The sequence below is a fragment of the Glycine max genome, chromosome 10 (genome assembly GCF_000004515.6).
Source record: "Glycine max cultivar Williams 82 chromosome 10, Glycine_max_v4.0, whole genome shotgun sequence".
NCBI classification, from domain to species: Eukaryota; Viridiplantae; Streptophyta; class Magnoliopsida; order Fabales; family Fabaceae; genus Glycine; species Glycine max.
Genome location: NC_038246.2, coordinates 7,674,367 through 7,701,482, shown reverse-complemented (window position 1 = coordinate 7,701,482; position 27,116 = coordinate 7,674,367). Strand labels below are relative to the sequence as shown.

Below are 27,116 nucleotides of genomic sequence, written 5' to 3'. Positions count from 1 at the left end.
GAGGGAGAACATGGACCACTCTCTCTTGGCTCTAAGTTAATTTTCTCTCAGAATCATCAACGGCCACCCTTTGATCGATCTGAAGAACAAATATTAAGTCATTGGGCATTAAATTTAAAATAGTCAGTTTTTACCTTTTTACCCATTACATGTGAGCGGTGTTAAGTTTTTATCTTAACCAAAAAGGTTGAAATAATGAGATTCATTGATTGATCAAAGAAAGAAAAAAATTAAATTAAATATTCCAAGGATAATTAAATAAACTAATTAAAGACAGTGCTAACAGCTATCTAGTAAACAAAGAAAAAATTTGCCCTATAAAATAATTTTATTTAACTCAAATAGAATTACTTTTTTTTTAGAGAATACCTTTGACCTCGGACCAAGAAAAATATCTTCAAAGCACTAATAAAGAAATCAAAAGTAGAAAGCTTTTAGGTAAAAAAATATTACTAAAAACATTATACCATATTTTCAATGCACCTTAATCACGAATCTAGTTTAAAAACTTTTTTTAGTTTGGACTATTTTTAATCAATACTTTTACGTCACTCATCAACTCCATAGTCTAATAAAGTCAAAGATTATTTTTAATGAAATAGAGGCAAAATGAAGAATGAAATTCGGTGTGCAAATAAATTAGAAAATATTAGTATTAGGTAACTATAGGCTGGCCGGCCATGGAAGGGGATTAGAAAGAAGCATAGTAGAGTATGAACAGATTATGAATTTATGATGATTACTTAGTCTGGGAATGGAGAAGGAGAAGGGTCCCATCTTTTTTATACTTGATTTATTTGCCAATTTAGTAACATGGGATGTCCCTAATTCCACGAAATTACTCACCTTTGGAATCTCGCTTTCTTTCTCAGGATTCATAGACATAAATGTTCGGCCAAATTCAGTAATAATTCATTTTTATAATCTCAGTATGTCTCACGTAGTATAACTTAGACATGTGTATATCTTTTTGTGAAGTTATTCAATTATGATTATTTCACTAATTATAATTAGATAGAGAAGCAGCACGAGCACTGATACGAAATTTACAAAATAGTTATTTGTTAAAAATGATTGTTTTACAATTAAAGTGAAAAAAATCAAAAAATAAAAATACGAGATATAAAGAATTATATAGTATTAGTTATTTAATGCTCAAATAAGTTATCATTGTCGATCCTTCGTCGGGTATATGTAATGTACTTTTCCTTTTTTTATATAGTAACGCATTTCGCACGTAACCTTAAACCAATAAGTACTACGTGTGTGGCGGGGTATTTTTTAATTTTTATTAAAATAAAAAGAGTAATTAAAAAACTATAAAATAACATAATAAAGTACTTTTTTTAAACAACATAATACAGTACTTAATATCAATAAATTACAAAAAAAAATTAATTTAAAGATATTTATATATAATAAATACACATACTTATTTTAAAAAAAAATTAAGATGATATGTCTAATTTTAAAAATATATTAAAAAAATTTAGAATTTCCAACCTAATTTTTTTTTGTCAACTATGAATATTTTTTAATCAAAAATAAAAAACCAAAAAATAATTTCTCAAAATACTAAAAAATAATTAAGAGACTCACATTTATCAACATATTCTCTTCTATATGAAAAATTATTAGATAATTTAAAATTACCGTTAATGATTGTTATCTATTTATATATGACATTATTTAAGTTTTATAGTTTAGAGGAAAAAATATATTTAATTATACGTGTTATTTGAAAATTAGAGAGATTATAATAATATTAGACCTCTAATAATTTCATCTTCTAAATTCTATGCATATGAACTTGAATAGAATCCTAATTTAATAGTATTAACATAATTTGAATAGCATTTCCTTTACATAACTTTTTTCTGTTTTCTAATTAGAAATGATAACTAAACAAAATTTTGTCTTTCTTGAAAGAGAATAGTTTCTCTAAATAATTTTTTTTATTAAAATATCATTTCTAATTCAGAATAATTGAAAAAGAAAAACTAAAATGGGGGCAGATAATTGGGTTCAGGAGTAAACATCTTTCTCTCTCTCTCTCAGTCTATTATTTCTCTCTCTTTGTCATATCTTGCCTTGCTCCATCAAATAGTTCCCACATCAAACCATAATCATCACGCCTCTCTTTCTCTTTCTCTCATTCCCCTACTTACCTACTTGTAGCCTCACAAAATCCTCAATATTCCCTCCCCCTTTCCTCTCTCTCGTTAGTAGGTATTAACCTCAATTCGGACCGAAAAAATCGACCAGTTGGCTCGAGACAGAGACACAGAACAACGTAGGAAATGTCCATAAACCACTACTCCATGGACCTTCCCGAACCGACACTCTGGTGGCCACACCCACACCACCAACAACAACAACTAACCTTAATGGATCCTGACCCTCTCCGTCTCAACCTCAATAGCGACGATGGCAATGGCAATGACAACGACAACGACGAAAATCAAACAACCACAACAGGAGGAGAACAAGAAATATTAGACGATAAAGAACCGATGTTCGAGAAGCCCTTAACCCCGAGCGACGTGGGGAAGCTGAACCGTCTCGTAATCCCGAAGCAGCACGCGGAGAAGTACTTCCCACTGAGTGGTGACTCGGGCGGGAGCGAGTGCAAGGGGCTGTTACTGAGTTTCGAGGACGAGTCGGGGAAGTGTTGGCGCTTCCGCTACTCGTACTGGAACAGCAGCCAGAGCTACGTGCTCACCAAAGGGTGGAGCCGCTACGTCAAGGACAAGCGCCTTGACGCGGGCGACGTCGTTTTGTTCGAGCGTCACCGCGTCGACGCGCAGCGCCTCTTCATCGGGTGGAGGCGCAGGCGGCAGAGCGATGCCGCCTTGCCGCCTGCGCACGTTAGCAGTAGGAAGAGTGGTGGTGGTGATGGGAATAGTAATAAGAATGAGGGGTGGACCAGAGGGTTCTATTCTGCGCATCATCCTTATCCTACGCATCATCTTCATCATCATCAGCCCTCGCCATACCAACAACAACATGACTGTCTTCATGCAGGTCTCAGCTCTATCTATCTATCTATCTCTTCAATACATGTCAATTTTCTTTGCTAATGACTTCAATTCAATCTCATTGTTTTACATTCACATTCTGGTTCTTGGTTTTTCTATGCCCTGCGAAATTATCGTTTTAATTTCTTCCGATTTTTCTTTGAAAAAGGTGGGGGAAATTAATAGTTATTTTTTAAAATCAACTCAAATGAAACACGTATTTGATTTTATCTTCCGTTTTCGTGTTGCTCATATTCACCGTTTCTGAATGAGTGTTAATTTTATTCTTTTAATACTTTCCCCATCCTGTTTTTTTTTTTTTTTGTTTAAGGTTTTGCTACAAGAATTAAAAAATGTAATTACTATTTTATATAATTTTTAAAATATTATGTCATTTTCTAATATATTCCTTATCTTTTATATAAATTAGATTACAATTTTTATCATTAATATTTAAAATGACAATCATTTTTTTTTTACTTAATCTTCAAACAGAATAAACTGGAAAGAGTAACATAACAGTGCAAGTCAAGAAAGAATGTATATTGTATGTGTAAAATCAACTTATCCTTATCCTTGTATAAATAACCATGATTACCAGTACTTGTTTTTGGGTTTTTTTTTTCCTTTTCTTCAAGATTACTAGTACTTGTTTTTTTCCCTCCCTTTTCTATGTATAATTAACAAAGAAGCACCACTATATTTTTGTTAAAAAAAGGACAAGATGAAATAATTATATTCTTGTGGAAGTGCGTGAAGTTTACCTTCCAATTAATTGGGAGAAATGTGGTTTTATATAGGGATTTGTGAGGATACTAGTCATTCGTTTAGCTTGCTCAAACCCACCGTGAACACACGCGCCTATTTTCGTTGAATCAATGTACTCGAGGATTTCCTTTTTTTCTTTTTACTTTTTAAGAAAATAATCTTTTTAGCATAAATAAACTTTCAGGTTCAGAAAACTAGGCGGTGTCGTTTAATTTGTTTCCATCACTTCATCCTCATCACAATTGGATTAATTTCAAATGCATTTAATTATCTGTTTTTTTTACCCTCTAATTACATTTATATATATTTTTTTTCAATTGCAATGATAGTATGATATGATTAAGGCATTGAAGCATTGACAAATGCACGTGTCGTAATGTTACAGGTAGAGGGTCCCAAGGTCAGAACCAAAGGATGAGACCAGTGGGAAACAACAGTTCTAGCTCTAGTTCGAGTTCAAGGGTACTTAGGCTGTTCGGGGTCGACATGGAATGCCAACCCGAACATGATGATTCTGGTCCCTCCACACCCCAATGCTCCTACAATAGTAACAACATGTTGCCATCAACACAGGGCACAGATCATTCCCATCACAATTTCTACCAACAGCAACCTTCTAATTCCAATCCTTCCCCTCATCACATGATGGTACATCACCAACCATACTACTACTAGCCATATATTATGCAATCATCTATCGCGTGGATCAACTCAGGTGGAGTTGTTTCAATTTGGGTTCAAGTTTGGATATGTAGTTGAGTTGAACTAGAATTTTGTTATTCATGATAATATTATCCGACTCGAACAAGATTAATTTGAGGGGAAAATACATGTGATTTAAAAAGAAAAAAAAGGTAAATATTATGTCAGGTATTCCTCTTTTGGATCCTCATTTTTTTTTATATGGCTCAAGTGTAAGATATATATAACTATCTATGTATCCACTTGATTAATTATTATTATTATTATAACTATTGCTAATTAATGGGTTCATCATCGTGAGGTTATTGAGAATCTTTCTTTGTCTTGGTCAATTCGGGAGATGCATGCAAGTGCAATTTGGTTTGTTTATTTTTATGGGGTCCTTGAATTGAATGATGTTCTCTTCAACCCCACTCACCATCGGTTTAAGGCGCGAATGGCAGAAGGGACATTTTCTTGATGCAGTTTTGGCACTTCATTTTAGGCAAAGGAATATTAAATAGTGTTAAGTACGTTCTAATTGTTACTACACTTCAAGAAGATCATCTCCATTTTGTATTGAAACTGTGGGCATCTATCTCATCGTGTTTTGAGAAGTAATGTGAGTTTGTGTTGAAATTTTTAGTTTCAATAACATAATTCATATAATTAAATCTGAAATTTCTACTATAATTTAATCCTATAGACAGAGAATTTTTTAGTCCTTTAATTGTGTGTATATAATGTCATGGAGTAATAGCATGTTTGGTTATAATTAAGTTCAAATAAATGTTAACTAACTATGAAAGTCGAACCCTTAAAAAAAAATTATGAAACTAGAAGAAATAAAAATTTTCCTTCCTCTTTTTCGATCTATTTGTTTCAGTTTAGTGTAATATTGATTACTTTGCATGATCTCATTTATGATTTTCCTGAAAACACTTTGCATGATACTGTATCATTTATGCTTTAAGAAAATTAATTTGTTAATATAAGATTTTGTATATATGTTCATATATATTAGAGTATGATGCATCGATGACATACATTATTTTTTTTGTACTAAATTTTTTTATTAGTAATATTTATTTATTTTTAATGATACAAGATGTTAATGTATATTATTGATGTATCACGTAGTAATGTGAACTCAGTGTTTATACCAACATGTCGATCTCTTTTAAATAATAGTTGTATTAACAATATACTATAATAAGTAACACTTTATTTTTACCAATATATATATTGGAACAAATTGTTTTTTTTTTGGTGCAAAATTGTTTTTTTTATGTTAATAGATGATTTTAATTAGTAGCCTCGCGCATGCATTCCACTTTTAACAAATTCCTCTTGAGAATCAAGGGATAACAAGATGAACCTTGGTAAAAAAAAAAATGGTTCCATAACCTGTAGCCTTTTTGGTAATAAAAGCCCCCATGTATATGGTTTGTGGGCCTTCTTAGCGTTGTAATTAAGCATCATCATTAAACATAATAAATCCCCTCCAGAAAAGGTATTGCCTTTTCCAACATATTGTTAAATCGATCTAAAATTTTCCCCACAGAAATTCAACAAGTTTGTTACATATAGTAGTCAACTATCTAGGTTTGCAACCTTTCAATTTTGGGAAACCTATTATAATTAGTTCCACTTCAGATCACTCTCGAGGGTTTTATATCTTTTCAGAATCAAAACATTGCAAATTCTTTCACACGGTGTTAGTTTCTTCATATTCATTATAAAAACAAGACTTTTTTATAATTTAATTTATCTCTTTAAAGTTTAGAAAAAAAGTAGAATTTAATCAGAATATATTAACTAATTTTTTTATAATATCATCTCTAAAAAAATTATCATATAATACAAAATATTCACTTTTGTGATGATTATTGGAGTTTAATTTGTTAAGGTAATTTTTTTAATTATTAACCAATCAAAAAATATTTTCGGTATAACTTTTAAAATAATCAATTATTATTAAAATTAACAAATTTATCATAAATAACTATAAATGATAATGTGAAACACCATTATATACTAGTATTTTCTCTAATTATTTTAAGAGTTTGATATACTCATATGCATTGCTGGTATAATTTTTTTCTCAAACATCTCATAAGAATTTAGCTTAATAACATAGTATCTTATTAATAAGATGATGTGATAACACCAATAGAGTATTTTTTTTAAATGACCGGAAAATGTTTTATACTGATCATGTATGTAAATTTATTTTATTTTATTTTAAAAATTTTGTTTAAAATATATATATTTTAATTTGCTAACAATGTAAAAAATGTCATTGTATCAAAATTAGATTCTACAACTTACTATTAAAATACCCTAATGTAATAAATTATAATTAAATAGCACTTAATTCGTTAGTTAAAGGCCTCCTAGATACTAGATAGGAAACTATGCATAGGATGATGTGCAACAAAACTAGCAGCTAGGTGAGGTGATTACTCATTGAAAAACAAAGTAGCAGGTAATTAATAGAATATGTGAGGATGCGTGTGATTGCAACAGATGTCAACCAGATGAGAAATTGCCGAGGATAAAGATATGTAGATGTGACATCCATGAATTGACCCAATTAAGCCGACTATGTCAGTGCTTTTGCCTGGAGAGAGAGAGAAAGAAAAAATTACGTAACAAAACTTTTTACTAGCTAGCAAGGTGAGGAAAGAAATGAAATCCCCGATTTTCACACCATAGTAATATCACAGTTATGAAAACCAAAGGAAGGTAAGTAAGTGGCAGTGGGAAGAGAAAAGATAGAGCAGCATCAGAGTCAGAGGCAGTAAGGTATGGGTGAGAAGTTATTTGATAGTCAGCTATCTGGTCTACAATTTGGATCAATTTTTACCTAGCACATAATTAAATATTAAATACTGTTAATCATTTTTGTTAAATTAAAAAATTTAATAATATGAGAGTAACTTAATTAAAAATATATATATTGAGTTTGTGAAAGAAAACTCATTCGATTTCTAAAAAATACATTTTTAAAGAAAGATAAATTTTTTTAAGTATATGTTATAAAGTTTTAGATTAATAATTAATCTTATAATTGACTTCAAAGGTTAAAATTATTGAGAATACCACCCGGTTCTATAAAAAGTCAAATATATTAATTACAATAATAATTACAAAAAATTTAAATACGTATAACTATAATGTGAAAATTGATTGAATCAATAAATTTATAAATAGGTAATAATTTAAGATCACCTAATAATTTTTGGATATGAAAAGGTATATAGTAGGGCCCATTGGGGGAACTGTGTGGCGTCAGCCAAGTGCGAAATGGAGAATTGAAGTCATGGAAGAAAATGAAAAATGGGGAATCTATTTGGCACTGTTGAGATTCTGCCTGAAGATTTTATATATATATATTTTTTTCACGAGGGCTCATGGTAATTAATGTGTTTATGTTTATGTGGGAGAGGTATGGTATGTTGATAGTCATGGTGTGCTGGTATTTTGGCGTGGTGGGTGGGGTTGGGTTGAGTTGAGTGGATGGACCTAATGACTCGATGGTTGATATGATAGAAAACACCTAATTAGACGTAGCGGTAGCAATAAAAACACATGCTTGTTGTTTCCGTCCTTCACTCTTTTCTGTGCATTAGCTGAGGTCGCATCTATGCATGTGCTCAATCTCATACCTGAGTTTCAGCAATAATTCTATGTTGACAAAAGGTCCTTTGAACATTAACTATAGTTTCATTCTTCAAATATCACATAATTGACAGTGTGTTTATATCATATGTTGTTTATGGATACGTGATTTGAAGAGTTGATTTCCTATTTATTTTAAATATAAAATACACTGTTAATCAATATGATATAATAAGATATTTAAAAAATGCTAAAAAAATTCACTGTTTGATAATTTTTTAATACTTTTACTATTAATTAAAATTTATTAAAAATCACGTAGGTTTCATTCCTTATACAACGAATCTTGCTCACAATTTTGTACTTTTAACAAGTTTTGATTAATATAAAGAAAAAATGTATTAAAAAGAATGTATTAACAAAATATATATTTCTAACACTCTTTTAATAAATATGATTTTTAATATAATTATTATAAAAAATAATAAACTTATTATATATATTAATTAATCATTAGATGATAGTGTAAATATACTTTATATTTGGTGCATCAACTTTTTACTCATCTTATCCTTTTAAAAAAAAACTATTTGCACATTTGAAAATATTCTTAAAAAATGAAAGAAGACAAAAGTTGTTTTATTGTTTGAAAATTATTTCTTTGTTTCTATACAAAATTTAAGCTAATAGGGGGCCAATGAGCTGTGCTACAAATTGATCTCACTAAACACAAGTTTTGTGTGAACGATGGTGATGATGAATTGGTGATAATAACAAGGGTGTTTTGTTGGTTATCCACCAATCTTAATTTGTCATGAGCATTCAAACATGTGGATGAAAGAGTCATGAAGTATGGATGGAAAAGATCAAGACGAAATTTAATACAAGTGGAGCCCTCCAAACCCAACCCCACTACGTTGTTGCCAGATCTGTCTTATATGGGATTCTTAATTGGCCAATGTTGTAAGCTTCTGATGCAAACTACAAACAACGTACAACAACACACTCATGAAATTAAACTGAGGGGAAAGAGGAACAACGTTAACAACATCACCAACTGGGGTGAAATGTTTGAGCAAAAATAGGAGACAGATATATCCTTGGAGCAACCAAGGTATGCAGTGTATCAAAACCAAAGATAACAATGACATTTTTCTTTCCATGACTTAGGTGCTAAATATCTCTTAATTTTATTAATAATTAATTTTTATTGTAGAATCTGGTTCATCTTTAGCGGATCTTTCTTTCTAATTATGTTTTTTTTATTCATAAGACTTCAATCTAAAATTTTACTTAAATGATTGAACTTAATATTACTTAGATCAATGATTTATTAATAATATAATTAATGCTAGGTTGAAAAAAAAATTGAATATTATTGTTGTTGATCTTATCTGCTTATCCGGTGATTCACGGCTTCTAAATTCTCATAAAACATCTGTGTAATGTACTATCTAGGTCATTGGGGGAAACTGCCAGAAACAACAACTCAGGCTCTCAGCAGCACTGATTCAATGCAGTATTTGTGGCAACCTGAGTCTTTGCCTTTTGGCTGATTAGCAGAGTGGGTGAGGGAGGTTTTGGACCACTTTTGAGAGAGCAATTTCAACTGATACATAATAATGCATACAAAAAAAGAGAGAACGCTTGATTGATTGAAGTTTCCTTCCCACCATTTGAACCTCTCTCTCTTAAGTTAACATTGAACACGGAACCTGTCTCATTTTTTTTTCTTTCTGTGTTGGATGATTTCAACATAAAAAAAATGACATAATATATACGCACGTTGTCACGTCGATTCAAGTGAAACAAGATTGATATTATCAAAAAAAGAAAAAGTGATACAAGATTGAATCAATTATGTAAATTTTAAGATTCAACCCTTGCATATATATATATATATATACATACATACATATATATATATATATATATATATATATATATAATTAAAAAAAATTCATTAAAAATGATCATTTGAATTTTCAACAAAAACTAAAGGATGCTACCTTAAGATAATAGGAATAATTTATTTAAAAAACAATTAATAATAACTATTAATTATCATATTCATATAAATAAAAATGTATATAGAATGGAACAAAATATCAAGATAAATAAAGCATAAAGATATCTAATGAATCGAAAAGAAAAGAAAATATAAAAAAAACTAGTCAATAAAAGAAAAAAATTGACCATTGCTAACAAATTAAAACAAAAAATACCATTACATGTATATTCTCTGCCACACACTTATAAGTATTTTTCATCCTTAATAAAATTTGAATTTTGCTTGTAATTTATTTTTAATTTTTCATTTTCATAAAATTATATTGTATCTTTTTTTGATCTAAAGTAAAGTTTAAATATCTGAATCTAAGTGTGTAACTTTATTATATTGATTATATACATATGAAAAAATATTATATTTACATTAGTTATATACATAATAAATATAAAAAATCATAATACTAGATTCAAACTTATTTTAAGAAAAAAAATACACGTTATATTTCTATGAGAATGAAAAACTTTGTAAGAATGAAATTTGAATTTGATCAATTTTACAGTAAGAAAAATATATTTTAATTGTATTATATATATAAATTCAAATAAAATAATTCTTTTGTCATCTTCTTTAGTTGTTGATCCTCTCGCTCTCTGACATTGAGTTGTGTAGGGGGATAAAATTTCAAAATTCTGGTACGACCACAGAGGTTAATTTTTGTCATGCGAAGAAAGGACTAGTACACTTTCACTTCACTGACTAAGAAGTTTAGCCATGGTACGAACGAGCAACTGCTTCTACAAAAATACAAGCTACAACTAGAGACTGCGGAAATTAGGATGTGACGCGTCAATGAAGACGAAGTTGTGTTGTGATTAATGATTGATGATTGATTAATCGCACTGATGAATTTACCAAAACTCTATCCAACCAGTACAGATACCCATCCCTCGTCCCTCACAGGAAATTGAAAAGGAAAGATATATAATGTAAACCAAATTGTGAGGACCCAGATGGAACAGCTTGGACTGATTGCTCTGTTTATTGAAGACTGTTATCAAAGTCTTATATGATAAAGCATGATGCGATGAGCATAGTGCAATAACATTAATTTGGTACGGATTTTGCATCGTGAGATTCGTCTGATTGATATGGAAGGATAAATATCTTTATTTTATTAGTATGTGATTTGGATTAACCGTAAAAAAGCGAAACTAAATGATGATATAAGTTTTTGAATTTGAGTTAAACTTAAACTCTCCTGTTAGGATTTCGATTTTAGTCCTAAAGTTTTGGAATAATATTAAATAATAATAATTTAGTTATTATTTATTATTTAATTGATTATTGTTACTTTCTTTAATCGCATGAGTAAGTTTTATGTTTAGATTTGTTAAATTAAAATGATTTTAAGATGTATTGGTTGAATTCTGAAGAATAGAATATTATTTATAATAGTTAGTTTGTATTTAAAATAATAAATAATTAAGGCTAAAAATAGAGGATAAAAATTAATTTGAAAATAATCTCATAACTTTTAACAATAAATTTCAGAATTTATCCTAACTTTGTTTGTTTCAAAACATATTTTATCTTTAATTTTTTTTTATCTCAAAAGTAATCTTCACCAAAAACATAGTTAATAGTTTTACAGAATGTGTGTGTCTAAATACGAAATTAAAACAATGATATTGCTAATGAAAACTGTGTGAATATATAAAATAATGCGTAATTAGGTCTACATGATATTTTAAGTTTTTGAGTTCTGTTAACGGAATGGATGCAGTTTTATCCAAGTTATACAACATAATTAATTAAAAAAAAGGGAAAAGGAGTAAGAACTTTGTTATTTGCATACCACAAAATTCCATTCTTTATTGCTTTGTTTCTGAAAATAAAATTATTATTATTATTTACATATTTATAAAAGTAATGAACATAGAACATTATTGGTGTTGCACACTGTTATGAGATCAAATGAAACAAGTACACAAATTTAATTCAATATAGTTGAATAAAATATATGAATATTTAAATATTTAGTATTTATGTTTGAAACTCCCAATAAAAAAATATCGAGACAAGCACAGTGAGTTGTGATTATTACGGGCCCATAGAGATTTACACAAACAAGAGTCCCATTAACTTCTCTACTTGAGAAGGCGTCAAATATTTCAGTGGTTCTGTAACACTGCAAGTGGGAAGGTCCCCAGGTATGTGGTGTTTATTGTTGGTATTCACGTAGTATAGTGACCAATCAAAGAAACAAAGAGATTTTTACTTGAGCAGTATGCAATTGAAAATTTGTTGGAGTGAATTTATTAATTTGTTAAACGTATGTCGATATATGCTGTTATAATTTTAACCGTTTGTTAGTTCTGTTCATGGGATAATTTATAATTTTTTCAAATAAATTTAATATTCTTAATTAAATTAATTAATTTTTTTAATTATGATAAATTAGTGAATTAGACCTTATAATAAAAATTAAAGTTAGTATTTAAGATCAAAGGCAAAAAAGGTACTTTTTCTATTACTATATGTTTTAATTGCACCTATCACCATTGAAGAGCTCAAAGAGCTTCCTAGTGCTGAAGAATTGGAAAGGGATGAGAAAATTGAGAGTCAACAATAGAATTTGCTATATTATATATATGATTTATGATGGAAAGAGTGGACGAAATTTAAGACTCGGGCTAATAGAATTTGTTAAGGGTGAAGATTTAAAAAATAAAAGTCTTGAATTTTTTTTTGGTAACGATAAAAGCTAGCCTTGAATTTGGCACAAATGAGAAATAGAAAATTGCTTTAGTGTGTTATGCATAACCTGTTAAAGTTTCTAAATAAAGAAATGTCGTTTAGTTTATAAGGTGGTTACTTTTCTACATAATTATATTTCTTGCAATGTTAGATATTTGAATCCTCCTTCTTTAAGTATCATACACTAGAAAAATTCTATCCCTAATTCTAAATGAATTAAAGTTGAATAATATATATTGTACTAACTTTGATCCAAAAAAGAGTTAAGATGTCCACACAAATGATTTTTTGACGGATAAAGACACCTTTCATTTGTTCATATACTGAATTTATTACAACCTTTATTTGTTACGTATGAATCTCGCTACATGGAGTCAATGCAAACACATGACACAAATTGTCATAGAATTAATAATAACACAACAAATAACGTTGACGAGTAACAAACTGATATTCAAGGATATATGTGTATTAGTTAATATATATGAACATACAACTCACAACTCTTTTATTTAAAGAAACAATATAGTCAAACCATGTCAAAATTAAAAGGACAGCTGCATGACAAGATGGAACTGTGATAATATATAATGTACAGTTCCAATTGATATTCAAGTGCCAATTATCAAGATCATTATTATCTTTAGTGTCACCTTTGCATGTGTTTTTTTGGAAATGTTATTTCAAATGTGAATCATCTCTCGTATGATGAAGTTAATTATTTTCAATTTTGGAGACTCTATAGGTGATACAAGAATTGCTGCTTCTCTTTACTCACCCAAGGTTGGTATTGATGCTTACGGCTCAACATACTTCAAACATCTATCCAGATGTTTGTTAAATGAACGATTGATCATAGGTTTTATAGTAGGTTAAATTATTCATTTAGTCCCTCTAATTTTACAATTTTTATTTTTTTGTCTCTATATTTTGAAGTGATTTTTTTAGTTCCTATAATTTAATTTTAATTTTCTTTTAGTCTTTATAATTTTGAAAGTAATTTTTTTAGTCCTTATAATTTGTATTTTAATTCTCTTTTAATCCCTATAGTTTGAAAGTGGTATTTTTAGTCCCTATAATTTATATTTTAATTCCATTTTAGTCTTTACCATCAAAATATGAGTAATATTATCAATTACAATTAACTACAAAAATATTAACAAGTAATTCGTAATTAATTTATCGTAAGATAATTTGTAATAAAAAAATAATTGATAATTTATAACTAATTTGTAGCTAATTATTTTTATATTTTTTATAGTAAGGAATAAAAGGTAATTAAAATATAAATTATAAGGACTAAAGATATCTATTTCAAATAATAGGGACTAAAAGAGAATTAAAATATAAATTATAAGAACTAAAAAGAACACTTTTAAACTACAAGAACTAAAAAAAAATTAAAATGTAAACTATAGGGACTAAAAACACCACTTTCAAACTATAAGGACTATAAAGGTAAGAATCATAAAAATATAAGAACCAAATAAGTAATTTAACCTTATAGATATATGTCCATATTTTTTAGGTAGCTTAAATAAAATTTCCATGGAAGGAAGGAAATGCACAATGTATTGTTGATTGGAGAAAATGTTAACCAATGGTTTTTCAATTGTAGCCAAAACATATGGGTTGTTAATGTTGCCAGCCTATCTCAATCTCACCAAATGCCTTGACATTAGACATATAATTCATTGAGTGTTCAACTTAATTGGTTTAAAAAGCTCAAACATATCCTCTGGAAAAATAAAGGTTTTGTTTTTACCAAAACTCCATTAGTAATCTTTACACACACACTAGGTTTTCTCCATATGACTTACAAATTTTATTCTCATTTATTAGAGAGTACAATAACTATTTCAAAAAATCATTGTTTCTGGTAGGAGAAATTGGTGGAAATGATATTAATGTGCTTATTTCATATAAAATATTTCAAAATTTCGTAAAATAGTTCCTCTAATGATCAAAGAAATTACCAAGGCCACCATTGTATGTCATATCAGTTTTAAGTATTGAAATGTTGGCATTCACTTTTGATTAGAAATATGACTGAGTAGTTCAAAATTAATTAGAAACTCAATTTTGTTTTTGTTTTCTTTTATGTTCCAGACATTAATAGAAGGAGGGGTTGTAGAGATACTGATACCAGAGAACTTTCCAATTGGGTGTAATTCTAGTATTTTAACAATAATGAATAGTGGTGTTAAAGATGACTATGATCCATTTAAATGTTTAGAAGCATACAATATTTTCATTAAGTACTATAATACGTGCTCACTCAAGCCATAGAGGCACTAAGACAACAAAACAACCATGTTAAGATAATATATTTTAATTATTATGATGATGTCATACGTTTAGTTCAAGCACCACAACAATATGGTATGCTGTGCTTTTTATTTTCTTATATGGGATGGACAACTTTATCATGATCTGTTCTTATCTTATACTTTATTTATGTATGTTATTGATGCAGGCTTTTCTTTTGGTAAGAATGAGACTTTTGAAGCATGTTGTGAAAAAGACGAACCTTACAATGTTGATTTACATATATTTTGCATTTGGCTTCAACAATTTGTTTTGACCCTTGGAAACATATAAATTGGGATGAAACCCACTTCATCGAAGAAGCTTATAGGCTAATAGCAAATGGGCTAGTTGAAGGTCATTTTGCAAATCCTTCTCTTAAATCTCCTATTTTAAAGATATCATAAAATTGGCACAAACATTAAAGCAAGATTTCTTTTGATAAATTTAAAATTAGGATCTATGTTCTTTTTTTACAAATTCTGTGTACACGATAACATTGTTAAGGAATATGGCTACAATAAGCATCTTGTGCTGTTGTTGCTAACAATTGTTCTTCTAATTCTCAATTAAAAATTGTTTCTTATTATATTGCACAAATATAATTTGTATGTTTTGATGTTGTACCAGAAGACATTACATGAGAAATGTGACACAATGTTAGATTATTTATCATAAATAAAAAATATATCATAATATAAATTATTTATCATAAATTTAAAATATAATTTATGTTAAAAATATTTATTATTATAGATTTTAATTATAATATAACTTATATATTTGAAAATATTTATTTATTATAAGTTATAGTTTTTTATTGTATAAAATAAACATTTATTTTTTTTACAATGCAATGAGTAAAATACTAGTTATAAATTAATTTTGAAAATGTAATCATCTTAGAAAAATTATTTGTTGTCACTACATTTAACAAAGCATGTAACGTGGAAAAAAAAAGCAAGGCATATGCAAATGGGAAAATAAAAAGATATAAGGAGCTATATGGAAGATATTTACTAAAAATAAAATCCTTAAATAAAAAACTTTTTGAGTTGGTTCATTTAAAAGAAGATTGGTGTATATACTTTTCCCATAAAGGTGGTTGGACATAAGATTATGTGAAAAGAACGTATGGAAGCATTCTTCCCTACATTAGTCATGACAAGCTTAAACCCAGATCTAATATCATGAAGAATGAAGACGTTGAAGACAATATTCTGAAAAAAAAAAAAAAGAATGTTGAAGACAATTTTGTGCGTTTTTCATCTTGGCCCTTGGATTTGATTTATTTAAAGTGAATTACAGTCATTCATTTAAATTCAATTGTTGAATTTTTTTTATCGATAAAATTCAGCAATTGAACTAATTTTAGAGTTCGTTATACTAGATTTTTATTATAATTTTAATGATTAATTTTTTTATCAACGTCTAAAATTACATATTATCCTCTAAATTAATTAAGTGTGCTTAGTTAACAACCAACCTAAATTATAGCAAATCACTATATATCAATCCAATAAAAACAAATATTAATTGATAATGATCTAAGCCTTTTAGGCATAACAAACAAACCCATATTGGTGGGTACCATCTCGCCCTCACTCTAAGTTTGACGGAAAATCCTTGCTTTGACCAGGAATGGATACGAAAGTAATATTCAATCTTAAAAAATGGATACGGGACGAGAATGAGGATGGGAATGGGTATGTAGGTACCTCCCTTCTACCAGTACGCATACATGTACTCGGTATGTCTAATAACTCAATTATCTATATTTTATGTAACATATATTACTTAATTAATTTTTTGTTATTGTTTATAGAGTTTTTTTTTTCTTAAATATAGATGGTGACACTATTTTATAGGAAATTAAATGTTTTTGTTTCATTTTTTTCTTAAAATTATTTTTTTTATGTTTTTGATTTTATTTTTAAAAAATATAGGGCGGGTATAAATATACATGATACATGTCAGGTACAGGAATGGAGAACCAAAAATCATACCCGCCGGGGATGGATATGAGTTTTTGGAGGTGGGGATGGGATGGGGAACTACATACCCGTCTCCCATCCCATTGTCATGTCTTAACCTCTTTTTACATGTCTTTGTTTCTTAAAGATAAAAAGCGATAATGATAAAACTGCATTTTTAATTCATTGGTTCAATTTAATATTTGATTTTTATATTTAAAATTGAAACAAGTTGAACTAAATCAAAAGCATACTTTAACCCAAATGGTTGACAGAGTGATGTAAGACTCTAATGCATTTAGATAAGTGAGAATGATCTATTTAACGAAAAAACTCATGTTTGATTCACACTGTGTACAAAATTTATTTGGACCAACGACAATCATACTCTATGAGCAGGATTAATCCCTTATCCGATAAATTAGGAGAACACCCATAAATCAAAATCATACTTCACTTATAAAGAGAGGTTTATACTTGGCACATAATGTTTGATCATGCTTCTAATAATAATATCTCAAAATATATAATGCATATCGGAAACAAGAAAAAAAAACTTCCACTTATGTTGGTTATCTTATTCTATTCTATCCTCAAATAAACTTTGACCTAAAATACACTATTCAATTTATTACAAACATTACCATTCCAGAAGATGGATGCCTACACATTTGAAGGAGTCTTCTTCTATTTATACTAATTGTAATTTACATTTAATTCTTAGATTTATTTTATTGGTAAACGATTATTAATCTTCCCTAAGATTGCTAGTCTTCCTTAACCTTCCAAAATGGAACGTTTTTTTTTTCCTAATCTTTTTTTGCCTTTTTTATCCGTAAACGTGTTTTTTTTTTCAAAGTTGAATCTTATGAATTTAGTGTTTTCTTTATTTAAGAATTTTTCCTTTGTTCTTGGCTTAATAACTTTATAATTTTATTTTATCGACAGATTACGAATAGGGCCAAATGACGAAAAGGGAGTAATTTTTGTTCAAAATTACTAAATGGGAGTAAAATTTAAATCAATACCCAGAAAGTGGTCAGTCATAGGTTTTGAATTAAAAGTCATAAATTGTGTTATGATTTTTTTTTTTCATTTTTCATTGAAGTGGTACTTCAATGTTTTTTATTACGACTTTAAGGTTGTGGGAGTATTTTTGTTTTATTTTTTATTTTTTTAAAGTCGTAATTTATTTATGATTTCAAAATCGTAAATAATTTTTTATTTCAATTATTTAATGAATTAATTTATCTTTTCTTTTTTAATTTTATTTTATATTTTTTATATTGTTTTATTTAATATTTTCTTTATTTTTGGTATATTTTTTTATTTAATATATTTTCTCTATTTTTTTTACTAATGTTAAGGATTATTATTTGTTTTGTAAATTAAAAAAATAATATAAAAGACTTAAATTTAAATAAAATATTAAAATGTACTTTGTTTAAGAAAAATATTAAAATATTTTGTTATTAATATTAACAAATAATATTAATTTATAATTTATCAAATAATCTTAATTTTTTTATAAAAAAATTTAATTAATTTTATATTTATAATTAAGTAAATTAAGAATTTCGTAAAGTAGTATTAATTAATTTTATTTTATAAATTATTTTAATATTAACAACAGAAAATAATTTAATAATAAAATTAGTTGTTAAAATAAAAACAACACACTACATTAATAGAAAACAAACCATACAAATTAAACACAAACATAAAATTAAAAAATAAAAACAATATTAGTCGTCAACTTGCTGCTTGTATGGACAGTTAATACGATTATATCCTTTAATTCTACGATATGGTTATTTAGAAACAATATTAGTCGTCAACTTATTTGTATGGATAATTAATACGATTATGTCCTTCAGTTCCACGATACGATTATTTGGAAACAATATTAGTCGTCAACTTGTTAATATGGTTATTTTAATATTTTTATTTAAATTTGGGAATTTTGTATTATTTTTTTTAATTTACAAAACAAATAATAATCCTTAACATTAATAAAAAATATAGAAAATATATTAAATAAAATAATATAAAAAATATAGAGAATATTAAATAAAATTAAAAAACAAAACATATATTAATTGGTTAAATAATTAAAATAAAAAATATTTAAGACTTTGAAGTCATAAATAGTTTACGACTTAAAAAAATAAAAAATACTCCCATGACTTTAAAGTTGTATTAAAAAAATTGAAGTCGTAAAATTTTTTATGACTTCAATGAAAAAAAAGGCGTAACATAGTTTATCGTAGATAACCTATGACTTATCTTTTTCTAGATATTAATTTAAATTTTACTTCCATTTGGTAATTTGAAAAAAAAAAATTATCCCCTTTCCGTCGTTTCGCCTTAGTATCATACTTCTTTATAACTTTACCAACAAGTTGGAAGTTCTCTTAATTTTGATGCTTCATTTCAAGATGATTTTAAGGTTATGTTTTATAAGACATATCAGTTAATTTTTTATTTTTTTACTAGTTGAAAAACTTATTTGACTATTCAATATACAAGATTTTTTTAGTAATTACTATCTTTTTTTAAAATACCTACTTGAAATTGCATTTTTTAAAATGCAAACTTCTAGTTTTAATATATTTGTTATTTTTATTTTTAATATATTTATCAAATTTTATTATTATCTTTTTAAAATAAATTATGATTTTATTACTTTTATGTCATTTTATATTTTTTAGTTACTTAAAAAGTCAACTTTACTGAACAATTACATTTTAATAAACTAATTTTATTAATTTTCAATTTTAAACTATTAGTTAGTTTTTCCACTAGTTTTTTTGAACATAACTTAATTCATTCGATAAACTGTTTTTTTTTCCTAATCTAAACTTTATTATATGTAAGAAAAAAAAATTCCAGAGAGAAGATGGATTAATTAGTCAAAACAATAATCTCATAATCAGGGAATATTTAGCTAACGACAACGTAGCTAGACGAGAGGAATTACCAAAAGCTGTACATGGAATAATAACAATAATAATTAAGAAACAAAAAACAATGATGAAAGTCATGTGAATTCCAGCTAGCTCAGAAGTCGTCTTCAGAAAAAAAGGGGCTAGACTTTCAAAAAGATGTAAAATCTCTCGTGCTTCCTTTTCTCATGGATCTTCTTCAACCCCCTAAAACAACCAAACCCTCAAAATAAAACACCTCATTTAAATTTATTTCTTTATTGTTTTTACCGTCACATAATTTTAATAGAACCTTAAAAAAAAAATGAAGAGAGAATCAACATATGCGCTCTCTTTTCTTGTCCTCTTACTCTCATCCATATTATTCTTCAACCTTGTGTACCCTTTTGATCCACAGTTTCTTTCTCGCTTTGCTTTCTTGTCATCATCATATGTCACTCTCAATAATTCACAGAATTCGCCACTCACCGGAGGCTGCGATTATTCCAGAGGCCGCTGGGTGTGGGATGAAACCTACCCTCGTCAATTGTACGGCGAAAACTGTCCGTTTCTCGACCCCGGATTCCGGTGCCGCCGAAACGGACGGAAAAATGAGAGGTTTCGTAAATGGAGATGGCAACCTGATGACTGTGACATTCCCCGGTATGTGATATGTGTCGGTATCATGTCATGCTCATTTGTTACTTATTGCATGCATCCATGCATGGCTATATGTATATTATGTATTCTTGATTGTTGAGATAAAATAAAACCTCACATTGTCAACAATAATGCCATCGTGTGGGTTCCAACGTGTCTTTTTGTTTAGTATTATTCCCCCCACTCTTCTTTTAAGCTTTTGGATCAAAGAAATGGTTTGGTTGGAAATAGTCAATAAGGTAGAGAAGGAGAATGAGGCTAATTTTTTAGAAACACTTGTCGACAACAATATCCTTATTTCCAAGAGGGGACTTAGTAAGTGAAATGACATTAATAATCTATTATAGTAGTGTTTATGAACTAAAAGAAAATAATAGTTAAGGGTGACCCTAGTTTTTATGAACTCAATTCTCAATTGAGGAGCATAATTAATCTGAACTTGACACTCCACTAATAAAAAGAAGGGGAGGGGAGGGGGGATCCGGGGTTATCCAAATGAAACATTCAACTTTGACAGTTGACTGACATAATTCATATTATGTTAGAAGCATACAAAGTGGGTAAGGTTCACGTTCTGTGATAAGCCTCAGCCATTGCACTTTTCTTTTAGAGCCTTGCTTACAGTCATTAGTTAAAAAACTAAAAAAAAATTATAATAAAAATCATAAAAAAAAATAACGAGCAATATAATTTTGAACGTCCTAATAATTTATTTTTTTAGTTCCTTAATTCCTAAAAGACATTAATGTTTGCCTTTCTTTTAAGTTTGTATGGTACTTTGTAAAAGTCATGAGTAACTGATGACTGATAGCAACTTCTCTTGATTGTATCGTGATGTAACTCAGGTTCAATGCCAGTGACCTCCTAGAGAGGAATCGCAATGGACGCATTGTGTTTGCGGGTGATTCCGTGGGGAGAAACCAATGGGAGTCTTTGCTATGCATGCTGACACAAGGGGTTTCTAATCTCTCCAATATATATGAAGTGAATGGAAACCCCATAAGCAAACACAAGGGTTTTCTGGTAATGAGGTTTCAGGAATACAACCTGACAGTGGAGTACTACAGGACACCCTTCTTGTGTGTTATAGGTCGTCCACCACAAAACTCATCAAGTAATGTCCGAAGTACTATCAGGCTTGACGAGTTGCACTGGTATTTTAATAAATGGGTAGAAGCAGATGTTCTTGTTTTCAACTCTGGGCATTGGTGGAACCCAGACAAAACTATCAAGTTGTAGGTCAACCGTAACCATTTCTTGCATAAGTATTGGCAAATTTCTGATGAAGTTTGGGCTCATTTGAATGAACTTTTTTTTTAAAAATATATATTAAGTGTGCTTATTTTAACCTTCTAAAATATAAAAAGTTATTATTTTTAAAAGGCCGAAAGCTTCTTTGAAATGAAAAAGCTCTTCACTTCTTTAAAATGGTTTTACAATGTCTTCTATGATCGAAAATAACACTTCTAAAAAAGCTGCTTAATATTTTGCAGGGGAATCTACTTCCAGGAAGGAGGGAGGGTAAACAAGACGATGAACGTGAAAGAAGCATTTAGGAGATCCCTACAGACATGGAAATCATGGACATTGCATAATCTCGATCCTAGGAGTTTCGTCTTCTTTCGTAGCTATTCCTCCGTTCATTTCAGGCAAGTGCATAAACACAATTCATCATCAAAAGCGTGTTTCATGTAGCAAGGCGTTTTTAATTTTGGCCAAACAGAAGCGTTACTTAGTTAACTTCACTTCAAAACTATTTTGCTCAAATTCAGTCATCCTACATTAGTTTTTGGTGATTTCTTATGGTCATCCACACCCACGATAAATACAGAAAAGATAGTCAAACTTAGATGATAACTTAACTAAAAGTTAGACATCAATTATGAATATGAAACCAGTTTCCCAGTCCCCCCACTTTTCTTTTCACAAATACTGTACTGATCTTTATTAGAATAGATCTAAAATATATGTATTGGGGGGAGGGGGTTTGGATGGCATGCTTACATTTGGACAAGTCTTTACTATACAGGAATGGCACGTGGAATGATGGAGGAGAGTGTGACATGGAAACAGAGCCAGAAAATGACCCTACAAAACTTGAAATTGAACCATATTATAACATATTTGTTTCTGGTGTTGTCAAACAGATGCAACACGAGAGCAGGAAAGTCCACTTTTTGAACATCACATATCTTTCAGAGTTGAGGAAAGACGGTCACCCTTCCAAGTACCGGGAACCGGGCACTCCACCTGATGCCCCACAGGATTGCAGCCACTGGTGCTTACCAGGGGTGCCAGACACGTGGAATGAACTTCTCTATGCTCAACTTCTATCTGAGAAATTTGGCATCAACAAATTTTTTCCAGAAAGAGGATAACAAAGCAGTCCAATTTTCATCAGATCACAAAGAATAGTTTCGCTAGCTATACATAAATCGGCATTGCTTCTGATCATTTATCTTCATCCACTTCCTCATCTGAGCCCATATTACTGGCTGTCATTTGCTTTACTTTCTCAAGCTGCCTCAAGAGATCTAACCTTTCTGGTGCATAAGTGGATGGAATCTGCAAGAAAGAAGGCTTTGTAAAAACCCTATGATGTGATGATTGGAGAATTGAATCTGAATAGGTGATGGAAAAAAAAATAAGCAGCCAGTCATAGTGTGCATACTAGAGATGGCACATATCTCTGAATAGCAGCCAACATTGCTGCATGACCAACGGCAGTAACCTGTGCAAAATAAACTTTTATTCTTTAGCAGGTTACACTAGACAATTACTCCAAGGAAAGGACCAGATCTAATGTTGGAAAATGATAATTTACCACACATAAGAAATAAAAATATATGAAATGGCAGTAAGTTCATTTGTTTCATCTTTTCTACATTTTATATAAGCATTAATTAGCTCTTTATCTTATATTTCCCACTCAAATTTATAAGAGGCAGAGGAAAATATTAAAGGGGGAAAATGAATTAATTGATCATGCCAAGTTTGGCAGAGTCAGATTCACTAGGAAAAAATGGAGGAAACAAGAATCTCTTGCTTATGCAAGATCAATAATTAAATTTATTGACCATTGATTTGAATACAGCACTAAGCCTAGAGATGTAATGATCTTGAAATATGAGGGGAGGGATGAATTAATTTTTTAATATCATTTGATGATTCCCTGAACGTACATGATCTAATATGAACATATTGGCTAATTCTAATAAATGAAACTCAGGAAATACGGAAATACAGTATAATAACAAATGCTACTAGAGGATATTACAAAAAGAGAAAAGGTATTCCAATTTCTATTCTAAATTAGAGCTATTTACATACTTACAACACTCACCCTCAAATTGGTAAATCAAAGCCAATCATTCTCAACAAGCAAAGTTGCTGAAATCACTCTTTAGGTCAGCCCTTATTTAAAACTAAGAGAATGACATACAGTGGTTTACCAAAGGCAGGGCAGCAGCAAAAAGGGGCACAATGAAGGTGCCAAATTTATGTAACTTTCTAATGGGTATCTATTAAAGCTTCCACCTAATAGCATAACTTTTACGAGTGTTACTCCTTGACATAGAATTTCAGCCTCTATGATCCGGTGATCTAGAGTTTAATCCCTATTGCTCACATTGATCTTAAAAAGAAAAAGAAATTTTAATATATGATACAAATGGTCTTGTGCATTCTCCACTTTTACTCATGTGGCAGGGATCCAAGGCAACAACAAGGCATTCATGAGTCTTTCACAACGCTTTTAGGAGAGTTGATTCTAGAGATGGTATTAGAGCTTCATTGATGAAGTAGTTCTACATTCTTGTTCCCATTATTCTCTCTCTCTCTCTCTCTCTCTCTCTCTATATATATATATATATATATATGAGGGATCAAGTTACACTAAGAGTAACTCTAAGAAAGTTACTCTCCATCCGCACCATTTATTTTTCTTGAAATCTAATGGTTGTAATGAGTAGCTAATCTTAACCATTATATTTCAAGAAAATGAATGGTGAGGATGAAGAGTACTCTTGGAGAAACTTGATTCCTCCTCTCTCTCTCTCTTTGTGTGTGTGTATATATATATATATATATATATATATAATTCAGTAGATGGTTAAAGTAGGCTGCACAATGGCCATAAGCCAAAAGGATTTGCATGAGGAGTGTGTTAGAGATATAATAAAGTTATTCAAAAAGTCTCACCTAACAACTTAAATTTTCAGGGAAGTTAGTCATTAATAGGTATCAAAGTCTCCATAACTAAGTGGTAAATAATTTTGATCCTTGCTGTCTCCATTCTATTAATCCAAAGTTGAAATTCAGTACATGGTAATAATGGACTAGTGCATTCAATGCGGCAAATTTCAAAGGGCCCTGCATGAAGGGGCCTGTTAAAGATGTAATAAAGCTATTCATAAGTCATCACCTAGTAGTTTAAGCTTGTTGGACTATCAATCATTGATAAGAGCAATGTCTACATCTTCTGAGATACCTTATCACAATGGAAATTTTACTACCCTTATGATATAGTAGTGGTCATGGGTTCTAATCACCAAAAAAATCTCGCCCAAGTTGGTAAGGCTACAGAAATCTGATCCTCCATAGACCTCACAACAGTGGTAACCGTGAGCATTAGGCCCCCCATTTTAATACATATGGCGGATGGTGGAATACCGCGGAAGGTCAAAATTCTGCCATACAAACATGCCTTTACAACCTATGGCGCCGCCATAGCATGAGTTCCTTCACAAATTGCCTATAGCAGCCATGGCACTGCCATTTAATAACACCGATCTTCACATGGAACTGTCAATCAACTAACCCGACCCGTGTTGCCCTAAGTGGGCTAGGACTGGCAAACCACCCAGGCACCCAGCCCTCTTTATGTTTGATGGGTTAATTCAAGCAAGGTCCGGAGAATTAGGAAAGGTAACAAAGTTATAAAATAAGATATCAACATAGAGGTTGAACATGATGTGATTTGTTTATACAATTTTGTTTCTTTTTCAATTTAGATTTGGCAACCAGGTACTGGGGATTAAAAGGATCTGGTCTCATTGGTCCATATTTAAACAAGACAATGATTTAGAACCCTAACCTACTTTTAATGGGATCTTTGTGATTATGAGTGAACAATATGCTTCTCTAGCATGAACAAGTCGTGATGCAGACATAGAAGATGAGAACAATAAAAAATGTTCGACTCACTGGAAGAAGCATCAAAACACCAATAGGAACAACCGAAGCCATGTCAGTCAAGGTTCTTTTAAGTGTTTTCTTCTCCTTCTCGGTCAATTCATCCCCTATCAATGCCCTTCTAAGTAAACCCATGGCAGCAGCAACATCAATAGCGAGCAGCTGAGTTCCTTGCCAGACATCCTGCTTATTGAATAGATGTTTACAAGACATAATTGATGACTTAATTTTAAATTTCAGGGGACATTGTTAATATTATCAGAGACACTAATATATATTATGCCCACCAGTTTCTAGAGATAACATGGGGGGGAAAGAAGTTGGTTTCATCAGATCAATGCCATGATGCAAATGAATTCATAAGCCAAATAAAAGAAAGACAATCTTTCCAAGAAAGAAAAGCCACAAGACTAAAGCATACCGTTCCTGTTTCTTTTAGTTTGCCAAAAGATTTTTCCAGGATATTTTCTTTCTTCTCAACCCTGACCATCTGAACACCCCCAGCATCATCGCTATAAGGGGCACCATCATCAATAACCAGTAAATCCTGTAAAAACAATATTCAAAGCTCAATTTAAAAGAACAGTCAAGGGAAAATAAATTTAATGAGGAGGACATACAGTGTTGGAAATAGGAGCATTCAATGTTTATTACCCTTCCAAGTAGCTTAGTGTTTAGCTGAGTTCAATGTATCTTAGGATGTTGTGATATTTTAAATTTTTAATTGTTCTCTTGAAAATAGTAGTTATTTTTAATTGTTTAGCTGAGTTCAATAGTAGTTCAATGTATCTTAGGACATACAGTTATTTTTATTTATTATCTTTGTAACCATTCTTATTATAAATCAATCAATCAATCAAGCTCGTAATGATTTAATCAATCTGGTTGGTTTTAGTGTAATTGATGTTGATAAATGTTTTAAAAGGTAAAATGATGTTTTAAAGATGTTTAGGTTAGATGAAGTTAAGTTTTAGGGATTGATTAGTGAAAGGATTCATGTTTTGAATTGTTGAACGTTGATTTTGTAATATATTAAATTGTTCTTTAAAGGTTTCCAGAACATGTAATAGATCACATGAATCCTGTAATAGATTACAAAAACAGGGTAAATCCTGAGAAATTCTTTCTCACTGTTTTAATCAATTACAAGCGTATAGTATCAAGAGTCAATTGCTCAAAACAACAAGTAAGAACTAAGAAC

General features: G+C 29.8%; 4 protein-coding genes and 1 pseudogene across 4 annotated transcripts in view; 4 read left to right on the top strand and 1 right to left on the bottom strand.

Annotated features, from left to right (window-relative positions):
• Positions 1-2,015: 2,015 nt before the first annotated feature.
• Positions 2,016-4,766, top strand: LOC100795470 (B3 domain-containing protein At2g36080). Its single transcript, XM_003537033.5, has 2 exons — positions 2,016-3,024; positions 4,171-4,766. Exons 1-2 carry the CDS (start codon positions 2,301-2,303, stop codon positions 4,458-4,460), a joined length of 1,014 nt encoding a protein of 337 aa, XP_003537081.1. The 5' UTR covers positions 2,016-2,300; the 3' UTR covers positions 4,461-4,766.
• An 8,800-nt stretch (positions 4,767-13,566) lies between these two features.
• LOC106794729 (GDSL esterase/lipase At5g45910-like) lies at positions 13,567-15,572 on the top strand (annotated as a pseudogene).
• A 4,690-nt stretch (positions 15,573-20,262) lies between these two features.
• LOC100794408 (protein trichome birefringence-like 8) lies at positions 20,263-22,432 on the top strand. Its single transcript, XM_014763036.3, has 3 exons — positions 20,263-20,725; positions 21,568-21,957; positions 22,216-22,432. The coding sequence occupies exons 1-3, from the start codon at positions 20,388-20,390 to the stop codon at positions 22,415-22,417; spliced, it is 930 nt and encodes a 309-aa protein (XP_014618522.2). The 5' UTR covers positions 20,263-20,387; the 3' UTR covers positions 22,418-22,432.
• Positions 22,433-22,580: 148 nt separating this feature from the next.
• Positions 22,581-27,116, bottom strand: part of LOC100793363 (uncharacterized) — a 29,030-nt gene continuing 24,494 nt past the window's right edge. Inside the window, exons 15-18 of the mRNA XM_006588788.4 lie at positions 26,337-26,462; positions 25,928-26,098; positions 23,394-23,453; positions 22,581-23,287 (exon numbers count right to left, since the gene is read on the bottom strand). Of these exons, the coding sequence (XP_006588851.1) occupies positions 23,174-23,287; positions 23,394-23,453; positions 25,928-26,098; positions 26,337-26,462 (471 nt within the window). The 3' untranslated portion in view covers positions 22,581-23,173. The remainder of the gene's footprint in view (positions 23,288-23,393; positions 23,454-25,927; positions 26,099-26,336; positions 26,463-27,116) is intronic.
• LOC121172869 (protein trichome birefringence-like 8) lies at positions 22,612-23,100 on the top strand. The gene has a single exon (XM_041005686.1). The coding sequence runs from the start codon at positions 22,690-22,692 to the stop codon at positions 23,098-23,100; it is 411 nt and encodes a 136-aa protein (XP_040861620.1). The 5' UTR covers positions 22,612-22,689.